Raw genomic sequence first — 13,881 nt, forward strand, 5'->3', positions numbered from 1 at the left:
TGCCAGGCATCTGTGATCAGCATTTAACATTTAATCCTCAAAGTAACATTATGTGATAGATATATTACCCCATTGTACAAATGAGGAAACTGAGGCACAGAGAAGTTATATAACTTGTCCTAAGTCATCAAGCTAGTAAGAAGCAGAGCTGGAATTTGAACTCAGTTCTGACTCTAAAGCCTGTGTTTAACCTGAATGGAAAAAAAGGGGGGGGGGTTAAAACATCTATTACTTTAACCTTAATTTTGAGAGCACTAAGTATAGAAATACCTTTTCAAACTTCATCTACCCATCTGGGATAGCCTGTATGAGAATTATACGTTCTCTTTTTATTTATTTATTTATTTCTCTTTTTATTTATTTTTTCCTTAATCATCTCCCATGATAAATATTTAATTAGCCTATGGTCATTGAGACTTTAGCAATTTTAAAAACTATTGCAGGAAAATCAGTAAAAATGATGGAGGAAGGACATCTGAAAATTCATCCCTCCACAGAAGCAACAATAACAATAACAACAACAACAACAACAACAAAACTGGCAAAAATGGTCAGAATCAACTTTTTCTGAACTCTGGAAATTTAACCAACAGGTTTGCAGCAAATTGGGGAGCAATTTATTCAAGGAAAACAAATTAATTTCTGTAAGAACAATGAGATCTGTGTTGCTTAAACTTGTCCTTGCCCTTTGCTCTCCATGCCAGTGGTAGCCTTGAAAAACAGTCCACATCCCTGGTACCAGAAGGAGCAGCATGGACTGGGAGGTCCTTCAAAGCCTCATTCCCAAAGAACTGTCATTGTTTTACATGTCTGGTGGTTCCCTGGAAGACCTCACTTGAAAGGCTTGCCTTTGACCTGACTGAGAGTTGTCTAGTGAGAAAAGCCTCTCCTCAGGTGGCATTTTTGGAAAACATTTTCAAGCAAATATTTTAACATGGCGGTTGCATGAGGCAATGGATAACAGTTTGGGACAAAAAACAGCCCAACCGAAAAGCTTAAAAAGAAAAGCTGAGGAATGAGATGTCCACAGAGACTTTGAAATGTTCCAATATATTCCTGGGAAACTGGAAGACCACAAGACATATTCCTGGGAATCTAGGAAAATAACTGTTAGCATTAATAAATGAGTTCAGCAAGGTTGTAGGATATAAGATCAATATTATTTCTACACACCAGCAATGAGTAATCTAAAAATGAAATTAAGAAAACAATTCCATGTGTAATAGCATCAAAACAAATAAAATACTTAGGGAAAAATTTAACCAAGTAAGTGCAAGATTCACACTGAAAAGTACAAAACTGTTGAAAGAAATTGAAAAAGATCTAAATAAATAGAAAGACATGCTGGGTTCATGGACTGGAAGATAATCTTATTAAAATTTCACTACTTCCCAAATCGACCTATGGTTCCATTGCAATTCCTATCAAAATCCCAGCTGACTTCTTTCCAGAAATTGCCAAGCTAATTCTAAAATTCATATGGAAATTCAAGGAAACAGAATAACCAAAACAATGTTGGTAAAGAACAAAGGGGGAGGACTCACACATCCTGGTTTCAAAACTCAGTTCAAAGCGACTGCAATCACAGTGTGGTACTGGAATAAGAACAGACATGTAAATCAATGGAACAGAATGGACAGTATAGAAATAAACCCTCATATTTATGGTCTATTGATTTTCAACAAGGGTGCCAAAACAATTCAATGTGGAAAGAACAGTCTTTTCAAATGATGCTGGGACAACTGTACCTCCACACACAAAATAATGAAGCTGGACTCCTACACTTCCCACCATATATGAAAATTAACTCCAAATGGATCAAATATCCAAATGTAAGAACTAAGGCTATAAAACTCTTAGAAGAAAACACAGGAGTAAATCTTTATGACCTTGCATTAGACAACAGTTTCTTAGATATGATACCAGAAGCACAAAGGAAAAATAGATGAATTGGATTTTATAAAAATTAAAAAGTTTGTGCTTCAAAGACACTATCAAGAAAGTGAAAAAACATACAGAATGGGAGAAAATACTACAGGTGGGAAGAATAAGATGCAGTTGGGAGAAGAAAAGTATAGTAGTTGCTAGGTGTGACAATCTCGAAATTTTGAACTATTACAAATAAAACAGCCACCCTAAATCACCCCAAAGGACAGACCCAAGTTATTTTTGTTTTTAGCGTTTATGCCTTTCTAAATCTGAGAAGCTGCCAGGATTCTAGTACATAGCAAAAAGTGATGACAACACCCTGAAGTGTGTACGCTTTTGTGTGTACACAGCTATCTAAAGGAAACCAATGCTAGTTGACTTGGGGAACATTAGGGCGGCTCTGTGACCGCAGCTCAATTTGCCTTCATAGTGTGGCCACACCTACCTCGCTAATATTCTCAACAATGGGGTAAATAATTCAATAGGGATAAGGCTTTGATTTTCCTCTTATTCTCTCTTAGTGCTTATGTTCTTGGTACAATACCGATGTACCACAGACAAGCCAGCATGTGAATGTGCTCTGACTGGTTAAGTTATATAGTCTTTCTACATTGTAGAGCCCTCCAGTTTCTAAAATCATGGAGCTTGTACTGTTAGAACCAATGAAGTGACTAAAATAATTTTTAAAAATAAGCCATCAGTCTGGACCTGCATAGGTGAATGAAGGAGAAACACTTTAAAGTCAAGAAAAAAAGTAGACTTAACATTTAGGATTATCAACCACTGCTGCTTTTCCATAATATATTTCATGCCTGATTTTATCTGAAAGCAATATGATTACTACCACCATTCAAAAAGTGGTACTTTATTAATTAATAAGCTCTTGGCTCATCTTTGAGGTAGATTTCAGATTTAAAATAGACTACCACACTGCTAACTACTTCACCTGACATTTGTCAATAACATAGAGGCTTCATTCAAGAAACCTACTGATTTATAATTACCTGAAACCCGGTGATGAATCAAGATTTTGTGGGGCCTGAACCTCTTCTACTTTGGGAAATCCTATCTAATAAAAACATGCAAAGTTATGAATACAAAACTCGCTAGGAGACCTCTCAAGACCTTGGAAGGGAACTATGCAAGTGAGGAGCCCTGAAGCCTAAGTTTCATTGAACTCATGATAAATCCACCTCAGCTGGGGCCATTTTCCAAACTTATTTAATACAGGCAACTTATAAACACCCCGGTAATATGTCATTATAGGTAGTAAAATAACTTAACTCGAGGGTGGCATCTTCCCTTGGTGGCTTGCCTTAGGAAAGGGATGCAATAAAGTTTATATCTCACCATGGCAAATGTTTCCTGAAGCAAATTAGCTTTGTCTATTAGAAAGACTTAGCCCAAAACAAAGACTTACTATACTGTGACAATCTTTTGAAAGTAACTGTGAATGAGTTTTCGGAGTACAGTACTAATTTATTTCCAACACCAGATAGTTCTGATTCTTTCACTACCTTTTTCTGTCATTTAAGAGGAACACAAATTCAAAAGGAACAAGTTGGTGCCTCTGCCATTACAAATCTTTTCTAACCTACCACCCATTTTCTACTTCATCACTCCCTTCCCTCACCTTGTTACCCTGCTGCACAGATGCCAGAATGGCTCTCATATATGTTTTCCCATCAACATCCCTCTTTCTCCTTCCAGTATGAAAGCTTCATGGGGATAAAGTCCCTGCCCTATGCATCTTTGTATCGCCAGCACTTAGTATAGTGCTGACACACAGTGGGCATGGCACTCAGTGAATGTTTTTGAATGAATTCATTAATTTTTAAACTGTGATTTATATATTTATTTCCAGAATGTATTTTTTTGTGTTGCCTACATAACTATAGTGAAACTCTGATTCTTATAAGGAACTCTTGGTGTTATGGGATGTTTAGGAAAGGCGGTGAGTTTAAGACGTTGTATTGACGCTACTAAAACCTCCTGGTGAAGGGACCTCATGAGCCTGCTCTCCGGTGTGCTGGCAAAAGAAAAACTGACCCTCGGTGCTCTCTCCCCAAGGTAGGCATCAGCAAACTAACAAGGGAAAGGAAGGAGGCCGCTAAAGATAGGCATCTGCAGGAATTGCTAATCCAGCTCCAGACACAGCCTCAACACCTTCATTAACCCAAAATGAACTGTGTGAAACTGGATTTCTGAACCACAAGACAGGTAAGGGAGTCTTTTCCAAAGCCAGGTGTAGAAGAGCTCTTTACCTTGAGTCTAAAATCGCCTTCGGGCCATTGAACGTACCCACTCTCATTTCCTTGTGTCATCAGAAATCACAGAATTTTTGAGCTGAAGGGGTGTAAAACCCACACTTCTTACTGAAGAGTAGTCAGCAAAGAAAGTATATTGAATTAGCCTACAGCAATGTATTTTCTTTATATTTTTCACACTACAGCTGAACACAAACAACGTCTTTTTCCATACCTCAGAGTTTCCTATTGGCCACAGATAATTCACTTCAGAGATATATGCTTTTTGAAAAATAATGTTCTGGGTGGCTGGGGAGAGCCCTGTGGTGGGTGTTCAGGAATTCTTTCTGCTTTACCATTTAAAAGAGCTAATAATGGTTGGGGAAGCACCCACACCTTTTGCTCCCTGAAGAATTCAGTGCTAAACTTAGTTCTTTGCAGCTCTGTGTTGCATACATTTTAAGCAGTTAGGAACTTTGCACATGAGCAGGAATCAAAGTGAAATTCAAAAGTGGAACTTCATGGACCATTCGCATATTGGAGAGGCATCAGTGGGATTCCATGACAATGCTAATTTGAGTGTTTTTGCTTGGTGCCTTTTATTGCCCGTGCCAAAGATCAGTACTATGGAAAGCAGAGCGATTCATATATTTGAGTTAAACAAGTCTCTTGGCCTCTTTGTACCTTAGTTTCCTCATTTGAAAAAAAAAAATAAATGGCTCTCAAGACATACTTTCCAGAATTCATCCTGGGCTTACACCCAGCTAACCAAGAACTGCATGGTGTTTTTACACACAGTTTTTTACATGTATTCATCTTCTATTCCACTTACAACTTGTGTAAAAACTGCATTCCATGCCAGGCCTGAAACGTTCCAAAGCTCAGTTCTGTGAGTAAATTGCAACCAAGATTTCTACAACAAAAGACACAAGCAAAAGAAGAATAAAAATATATATTCTTTCAGAACATTTATCCTTTGGCAATAATTCTAATTTATATATGATGAAACATAACATCACTACTCCCTCCATACGCTAAAGAAATCTCACTGTGGAAGATATTATGATTTATACTTTCATGATTATATATGTGGTGCATTAGATACAAAATAGTAAATGCTCATTAAATACTTGTGTTAAGTGATCTTTATTTCTCTAGAAAGGCAGCACTATTGACATTTTGGGCTGGAAAATTCTTTGCTGTGGGAGGCTCTCCTGTACACTGTTGGATGTTTAGTACCATCTCTGGCCTCTGTCCACTAGATGCCAGTAGCATATACAGTTCTGACAAGCAAAAATGTCTCCAGACGCTACCAAATGTCACCTGCTTGCAAAATCACCCTAGTTGACAGCCACTACTCTATAATGATTCACTCTGATCTGTGTAATAATTCTCACACTAAACTTTGCTAGAGACAGAAAGGATTTGTTACAAAATTTAGTAGTAACTTTAATCATATTTCCAAATGAGTAACAAATTAATTTTATAAAAACTTAAGCTTTATAAAAATTCCAAATATAATGAAGTTATATTTGTAAGATACATAAACTGCAAAAAAGGTAGTGGTTCAAATGTACGTCTTTCGATAGACTGTATTTTATTGCAGCATAAATCTCTAGGAAAAGGAAAAGGGAAATATTGCCTCAATTAGCTATTAGATATCTAATTAGTAGGAATAACTAGTAGAGGTTAGAATGATAATAATAAATAAGAAGCTTTGGTCTAAACTCCAAACCTTAGGAATTATTATTTGAACCTTCCAACTAGAGCTCCTAACCCTGCCTTCACCTCTCTTAAGAATCTCACCTTCAGGATCCTCATAAATTAACTATACAACTATAGATCTTGATAGATTTTGGAGGTAATCTTTCCTGAGAGCAAAAGCATTGATTAGATTCCACCTTTCATGGTTTCATCAAATTCTAGATTATGAGCTCAAAGTTTTATCTCTATATATCATTATAATTTCTAATATTAAAAGGAATATTCTTATATTTACACACTTCCCAGTAGAGTTCTGTTTTTCTAGGCCAATTCATTACCAGAAGAAATAAAAGATACCCTTTCACACAACTTGAAAGGAAGTTACTCCTCTCATTAATATGTAGCTTTAATTCAGTATTACACTTTCTATCATATTGGCTTTTATTCGAAAATACCTACTCTTGACTATAGCTGACTATCTTATTTCCATTGATTCCACCTTAGTCTCTCATTTCACCTGGATGGGTATAACTGTCTTCTGACTGGTGTTTCCATCTCTACCCTCTCCCTTTCTAACCTATCCTCCACGCGAATCACCAGATTAACTCTCCGGAAGTGGTCTTCAAATACCAGCATCACTTGTGAACTTACTGAAGATACAAATACTCAGCCCTGCTCTGGACCTCTTGAATCAGTAATTATGGGGGTGGAGCTTGTGTTTTCACAAGCCCTCCAAGTGGTTGGTTCTGTTGCAGGCTAAAGCTTGTCCTAAAGCACTGCTGTGGTAACATGGTAGCTTGGCATGGTATCCTTGGCTTGGCCTCCAAAGCCCTAGATGATGTGGCTCTAATCTCCTACTCTTCCTACTTGTACTCTACAGGTACTCAGAATATTTTTCCTGTGTTTTGCCTTTCTCCCACTTTCCTTTTGCAAGCTTATTCTTCCCAAGATGTCTGTCATTGATACCCAATGGCCCTTCGAGGTCCCATTTAAACAGCATTGCTCTAGTAACATTTTCCCTGATCCAATTTGAAGTCTTTTATCCCTCTTTTGTGCTCCAATACCAACTTATACCTCTCTTTGCCCATATTCATTTCTTTCTTTAAATATAGCTATTTTTGCAACCCATTTCCTCTGAGCAGAAACTCCTTCAAAGTATGGACTAGATCCTGCTTCTGTGCATCGTCTATCATGTTTAAAGCCAACGCGTGGACATAAAGCAAACTCAAATATTTATAAACTCAACAAATAGCTGGGGAGTGGATAGAAGGAGGAAATGACTGTTTTAAAAGAAATGTAGTTTTATTACTTCATGGTGCCTCCACAGCACTTTGTCATTATGGTTTGAGCTTATATGTTTATTTTCCCTGTGAGATCATGAGTTGCTAAAAGGAGTCCTGTCTTACCCATCTTCGTGTTTACAACACTAGGCATAGTGCTGATTAGCATATTCTTTTTTCGCTTTTTTATTGATTGGCTTTTTTTTTTTAAAGAATGAGAATACTTATGCTAACCTGAAATAATCAGATTATAAAGTATTTCATAGTAGAAGTAATGAAGGGCCTAGTCCACTAAGGAGTTATCTTATTTGTTTTCCTCCAAACTGTGTTTGTAAGGTTTGGAGCCCAGATGGCAGAGAAGAGACTAATATAAAGGTGATTGCCCCTTAAGGCTTAGAAGGTTTGATAATTAAAAGAACTATTTTTAGGGTCATGTGAGGCTCTTAATACCCACTTCCCTTAAGGCTTTTATGTTTGCAAGAAGAATCTATTTGCTAAAGAGGATCATTAATTGGCTTAATAAGGATTAATGACATACACAGCTTTGGATGCCATGGACAAAGGACAAAAACTGAGCTTTTATAGCAAAAAACACAGTTATCTCCTTATTCCTAAATAAAAAGAAATACTAGACAAGCATTTCCTCTTTGATAAAGAAGCTGGAGAGGGAATTCCCTGGCGGTCCAGGAGTTAGGTCTCGGAGTTTTCACTGCTGGGGACCTGGGTTCAATCCCTGGTCAGGGAACTGAGATCCCGCAAGTCGTGGGGCGTGGCCCAAAAAACAAAACAAACAAACAAAAACGGCAGAAAAAAAAAGGCTGGAGAGATTTTTGTTAGGGGCATTTCTGATATGCATATTTAGTGTAAACATTTCTAAATATACCACTTAACCATCATCTTAAACATTCTTAATATTGGTATCACAATTCCTGCATCGAAATCCTTAACAACAGTTTGTTCTTTTGGTAACTTAATGTGTTCTTGACAATACTGATTTTTTTTTTAAGATTTTTTTTTTTTGATGTGGACCATTTTTTAAGTCTTTATTGAATTTGTTACAGTATTGCTTCTTTTTTTTGTGTTTTGGTTTTTTGGCCATGAGGCATGTGGGATCTTAGCTCCCTGACCAGGGATCGAACCCGCACCCCCTGCATTGGAAAGCAAAGTCTTAACCACTAGACCACCAGGGAAGTCCCTTGACAATACTGTTTACATAATTCATCTGCTTAAATATTTAATATTTAAATGTTCATTTAATTTAGATTAAGTTATCAAAGTTATGAGTTAATGGCATTCATATTAATGTAAGTGTTCTATATTTTCTTGTCCTGTAGGGGACAATTTGAGGTTAACTTTAATTTCTCTCATTTCACTAAACCAACTTTTTCAAACCTTTTCTGTTAAGGCCATATAAGTCAATATTTTAGGCTTTGCAGGCCACATACAGTCTCTGTCACATATTTTTCTTTGTTTTTTTTTTTCTCATTTACAGCCCTTTAAAAATCACTTTTAACTTATGGGCTGTATAAAAACAAACTGTGGGCCAGATTTGATCCATAGGGCATAAACAAAATATAAATACAGATGGAGAGTATATGAACACTTATATATAACAAGGTTCATATGGGAGTCTATAATTGCTCAGACCTCATTACAACTTTTCCTCTACAACTAAAGTATATTTTTCTATCTATACCTTGTCTATATAATTAAAAAATTAAAAATGAATAGGAGATATTTAGTGCTAGTTATGGGCTGGGGCCCTACACAGACTTAAAGAATTGTAGAATTTTATTGCTAGAAGAAATTGAAGAGATTATCTAACTTGAACCCCTTAATTACTTTATAGATAATCTACTTTATAGATAAGAACTCATAAATAAATATGATTAACTTACAAATATCGGAGGGATAGCAAGCCTTCAAATGAGTCCTTATGTAATTCAGTCAAATAATTTTCCCTGAGAATTCTGAAAAATGAAAAGGTTATTTCTGGATCAAAATGCAAAATAACTACAACTATATACTACATAGGACTAACTCCTATATGTGGAGGAAAGCTGGGTAATGGTGCCACCTAAACAACCTAATTCTTATTTAACTTAGGGATGGTGATTTCTGCTCTGTTTTCATTTAAACCTTCTTTTCACGTCCTCCTTTGTGTCCATCTCTCTCCATCACGCATGTGCGCATGCACACACACACACACACACACACACACACACACACACACACACACACACACACACACCCCACCCACTCTTCCCACCAAATCATATAGTTAATGCCTACTCTCTAGATCACGAAGTCTCTGTTAGAACCCAGCTCTGGGTGGCACCAACGTTGCAGAGCTGCCCTTCCCTCCTCTCTTTCCCCAAACCTCATTGGGAAGTCCCACACAGAACTGTATCAGGGCAAATGAAGCCATCTGATTTTTTCCCCCATTAAAAAATTTTTGAAAACTAAAATGTTCATAAAATATACATAACTGTTCAATAATTCAATTGAACAACTGTTCAACTGTTTAATAATTACAAAACAGATCCCCACGTAACACCATTCATGTCAAGAAAGAATCCTGCCAGCAACCCAGAAGCCCCCCGTGTGCCCTTTTCAAATCATAACCCTCTCTCTGACTTCCTAGAGGAAACCACTATCCTGACTTTAATAATAATTTCCTTGCTTTTTAAATGTAGTTTTGCCTTTTCTCTATCAGCCATAAACAACACAGTTTAGTCTTGCTTCTTCTTGAACTTTATATAAGTGGAATCATATTATATGTATTATTTCCACATTCCTTCTTTCATTCAACATTATTTTGTAAAATTATTTTATTTTTGCCTGTAGTATGTAGTGTTGCATATCCAACTACATGAGGCTTCTGAGTATTTGAAAGTGGCTAATGTGACTAAGGAGTTGAATTTTTAATTTAATTAATTTCAATTATTATTATTATTATTATTTTGGATTATACTGTCATTTTTAATTTTAATAAAATAGATAATTTCATACTACATAGAGAGCAAGTCCATCCACTCATTGATAAAATTTTAGAAATATTTTCTATAAATATTTAGTAGCTGATTGCGAATGAATCCATTAGAACATGATTTCTAAAGGTACAGTGTTCCCATCCTCACCCCCATTCTTGTTAATTTTGAGAAAATTTAAAAATACAGAAAAGTACAAAAAATAAGACAAGATATCCATATACCACAGTCCAGAATTAACCAGTATTTCAATATATTTTCTTGCAGTCTTTTTTTTTTTTAAAGAGAAATGGACGTTTATATATAAAACTGAAGTCCCCTCTGACCAATCCAATCCCCCCCTCTCCCACACGCATTCCCTTCCCTTCTCCACTCTTCACAGGCAACCACTATCAAGAGTTTGGTCTGTATCCTTCCAAACCATTTCAAAAATATTTTAAAAACATACATACATATATGTATCTATTACCAATATATAGCACTGAAATTTTGAGAAAGTTTTATTCAAATTTACAAAACTCATCGTATTATATGTCATTCTGCAACTTTACCTTTCCCCCTCAACATGATTTTTGAGATCTTTTTCTGTAATACATACAGATCTCATTTATTACATTTTACAGATATACAGTATTCCATCATAAGTATTTTCCATTTTGTTGCTGATGGGCATTTAAGTTGTTTCCAATTTATGACTACTACATGTCATGCCACAGTAAATAGCCTGGTACACATTTCCTGAGCATACAAACTCAGAGTAGAATTGCTAGGTGTTTTCCAATTTGCTATAAGGAATGTTTCCCAACTCCCAAGGTCATAACCATTTTAGTATATAGCTTTTTCATATTACTGTTTTTAACCTAACCCCCTTGGATCTTACCTTTGTGTATAGTTCGTGTTTTTCTTTTCCCCTTGGAGAACAAGTTACCTCCAAATCATTTTTTAAATAGTCCCATTATATTCTCATCTCCTGATGCCATTTCTATATTATAAATTCTAATAAATGCATAGGTGTTTCCAGAATCTCTTCTGTTCTGCTAAATCAATATCATAAAAGTCTCTTCCTTTCTAATACTTGCAACCTTTTTTTTTTTTACATTGGTGAAGATCTCCAGATCCATGCAGATGGCAATGTTAAACATGTTTTCCATTCCCAATTTTAGTGGAAATGCATCTAAAGTTTCAGCATTACCTTTGCTGTATGTTTTTTTTATACTGAATATTATCACACAAATGTCTTTCTCTTCAGGATGAATTCTCTGGTGTCCTTTAAGTTTTTAGCTTTTGTTTCTCTCATTTGTGATGCTTTCGTTCAGAATGATTATTTCTGATATGTTATGAGATGTAAATTCCTGATGAACACCTTTCATGATATCCACAGGTTTTTAATGAGTATGAATTTTCTGGTGTCTAATATGGTGTGATTTCTGGCTGAAAGCTTTCCCACATTCACTACATTGATAAGGCTTCTTACCTGTGTGTATTCTCAAATGTAGAGCAAGGGTGGAGAATTGAGAGAAAGCTTTCCCACACTCATTACAACCATAGGGTTTCTCACCTGTATGGTTTCTCACATGCACTGTAAGAGATGAACTTTGAGAGAAGCCTTTTCCACATACATTGCATTCATAAGGCTTATCACCTGAATGAATTCTCACATGTACAATAAGTGACGTTTGCTGAGAGAAGGCTTTTCCACATTCATTACATTCATAGGGTTTCTCTCCAGTGTGAATATTTTGATGTTTTATGAGGTACTTCTTCTGACCAAAAGCTGTTCCACATTCACTACACTTAAAGGGTTTCTCTCCAATATGAATTTTCTCATACTCAGTAAGGTTTGACTTGCCACTGAAGGTTTTCCCACACTCCTTACATACAAAGGGCTTTTCTCCAGTGTGAGTTCTCTGGTGTCTGATGAGGTTCGACTTCTGAATGAAAGCTTTCCCACAATCCTTACACTCAAAAGGTTTCTCTCCAGTGTGAATTTTCTGATGGGTAAGAAGGTTTTCCTTCCGGCTGAAGGATTTTCCACATTCATTACATTCAAAAAGCTTCTCCCCAGTATGGGTATTTTGATGTTTAATAACATACTGCTTTTGGCTGAATGCTTTTCCACATTCATTACATTCAAAAGGTTTCTCTCTATTATGAAAATGCTCATGCTCAGCGAGAGTTGATTTGTGGCTGAAGACTTTCCCACATACCTTACAGGCAAAGGGGTCTTCCCCACTACAAATTCTCTGCTGACTGAGGTGTGACATCTGAATGGAAGCTTTCCCACATTCACAAGATTTCTCTCCAGTATGAATTTTTTGATGAATGAGAATTTACTTTTAGCTGAAGGCATTTCCACATTTCTTACATTTGTAGGGCTTCTCTGTGTATGACCTTTCAAATGCAGAGTAAGAGATAAGGTTCAAGAGAAAACTTTATCATACTTAGCACCTTCAAAGCTTTCTCTTCAACTCTAAATTTTCTAATGCTCAAATGAAGTTTTGTTACATTCACTGGTTTCTCTCCAGTATGAATTTTCTTCTACTCAATGAGATTTGTTATCTAGCTAAAGGCTTTTCAACATTCCTTAGAAGCACAGGGTTTCTCTCCAGCCTGACTTCTACATTTATGAGGTGCAACATGTGAGTGAAAGTTTTACCACATTCAGTAAATTCATAGCTTTTCTCTCCAGTATGAATGCTCTGATATCATATGGGGTTCAAAATTTTTTAAATGAAGGCATTTCCACACTGATTTACGCCTAAAGGGGGTTATTACCACAAGGAGTAAGCTGTGGCAGGATTTCCAAACTAATTGATGATTCTTTCCTACACAACTAAGTCTAAATTGTGTTTCAAACTCTTTCTAGGTTAAGATGAAAAAGGTGTTGCCTTAAAAGATATAAGGTTTGAGATCAGAGGAAGTATTTTTCCAATTTTCTTATATTCACTGCCTTTTTCCTCAGTCTGTACTTTACTGGAGCTGGATGCAACTTGCCTCCCAAGTCTTCTTGCCTCTCTATCTGCTCATCATCTTCTCAGGCTTCTTCTGGACAAATTTCCTTTACACTTCTTTCTCCACCATCCAGAGTTCGTCTTCTTGCTTTAACAGAGGATCTCATACAGCTTGGCCACCTTATAACCTGCTATTGGGGAAATGACACAGCACTAGAATGTTAATGCTGGAGCCAAAGTTCTGTCCTAGAACTCAGGCTGAGCCCTGGGGCCTCCTGGCCTTCCGAAGGATGAGGAAGGTGCAGTCTCCAGGAATGCACAAGGAAGCAACCCTTCTATCCACAGCAATGCCGCTTTTCCGTCCTTGGACTACATTTCCCTTAAGGCTTTGCTGGTCGACATTCTATGTCTCTCCGTCTGTCTTTCCCACGCGAACTTGGCGGTCTCTTCCTGTGATTATGATGCTCTCAGGGTGAGTACTTCTGCCTTAGAGGAAGATCAGCTCAAGCCTGGTGGAAGGTTTGGAGGTGGAACCCCAACCACCTCTTTGAAGCCTCCTGAGGGCAGCGTCAAACGAGCCAAGCCCATACTCTGAGGTATGAGGACGCCATCTTCTCTCAATTTCAATTATTTTAAAATTAAAATTTAAAAAACTGGTACTCAATGTAATTATTGGAAAATGTTTATGTTAGCAACAATTTGCATATGTGATACTACTTTTTCGACTGTAAATTTTATGAAATCTAAATACCGATCAAGTATTGTAATAAAATTTAGCAAC

The 13,881-nt window shown here is 36.6% G+C and overlaps 1 protein-coding gene across 1 annotated transcript in view; it reads right to left on the bottom strand.

The window, feature by feature from the left end:
• LOC133080599 (leucine-rich repeat-containing protein 37A-like) overlaps positions 1-13,881 on the bottom strand; it is a 60,743-nt gene that overhangs the window by 37,231 nt on the left and 9,631 nt on the right. The window contains 3 exon segments of the mRNA XM_061176583.1: positions 5,008-5,088; positions 5,719-5,790; positions 9,058-9,129. Of these exon segments, the coding sequence (XP_061032566.1) occupies positions 5,008-5,088; positions 5,719-5,790; positions 9,058-9,129 (225 nt within the window).

This window comes from Eubalaena glacialis, chromosome 19 (assembly GCF_028564815.1).
Source record: "Eubalaena glacialis isolate mEubGla1 chromosome 19, mEubGla1.1.hap2.+ XY, whole genome shotgun sequence".
Taxonomy (NCBI): Eukaryota; Metazoa; Chordata; class Mammalia; order Artiodactyla; family Balaenidae; genus Eubalaena; species Eubalaena glacialis.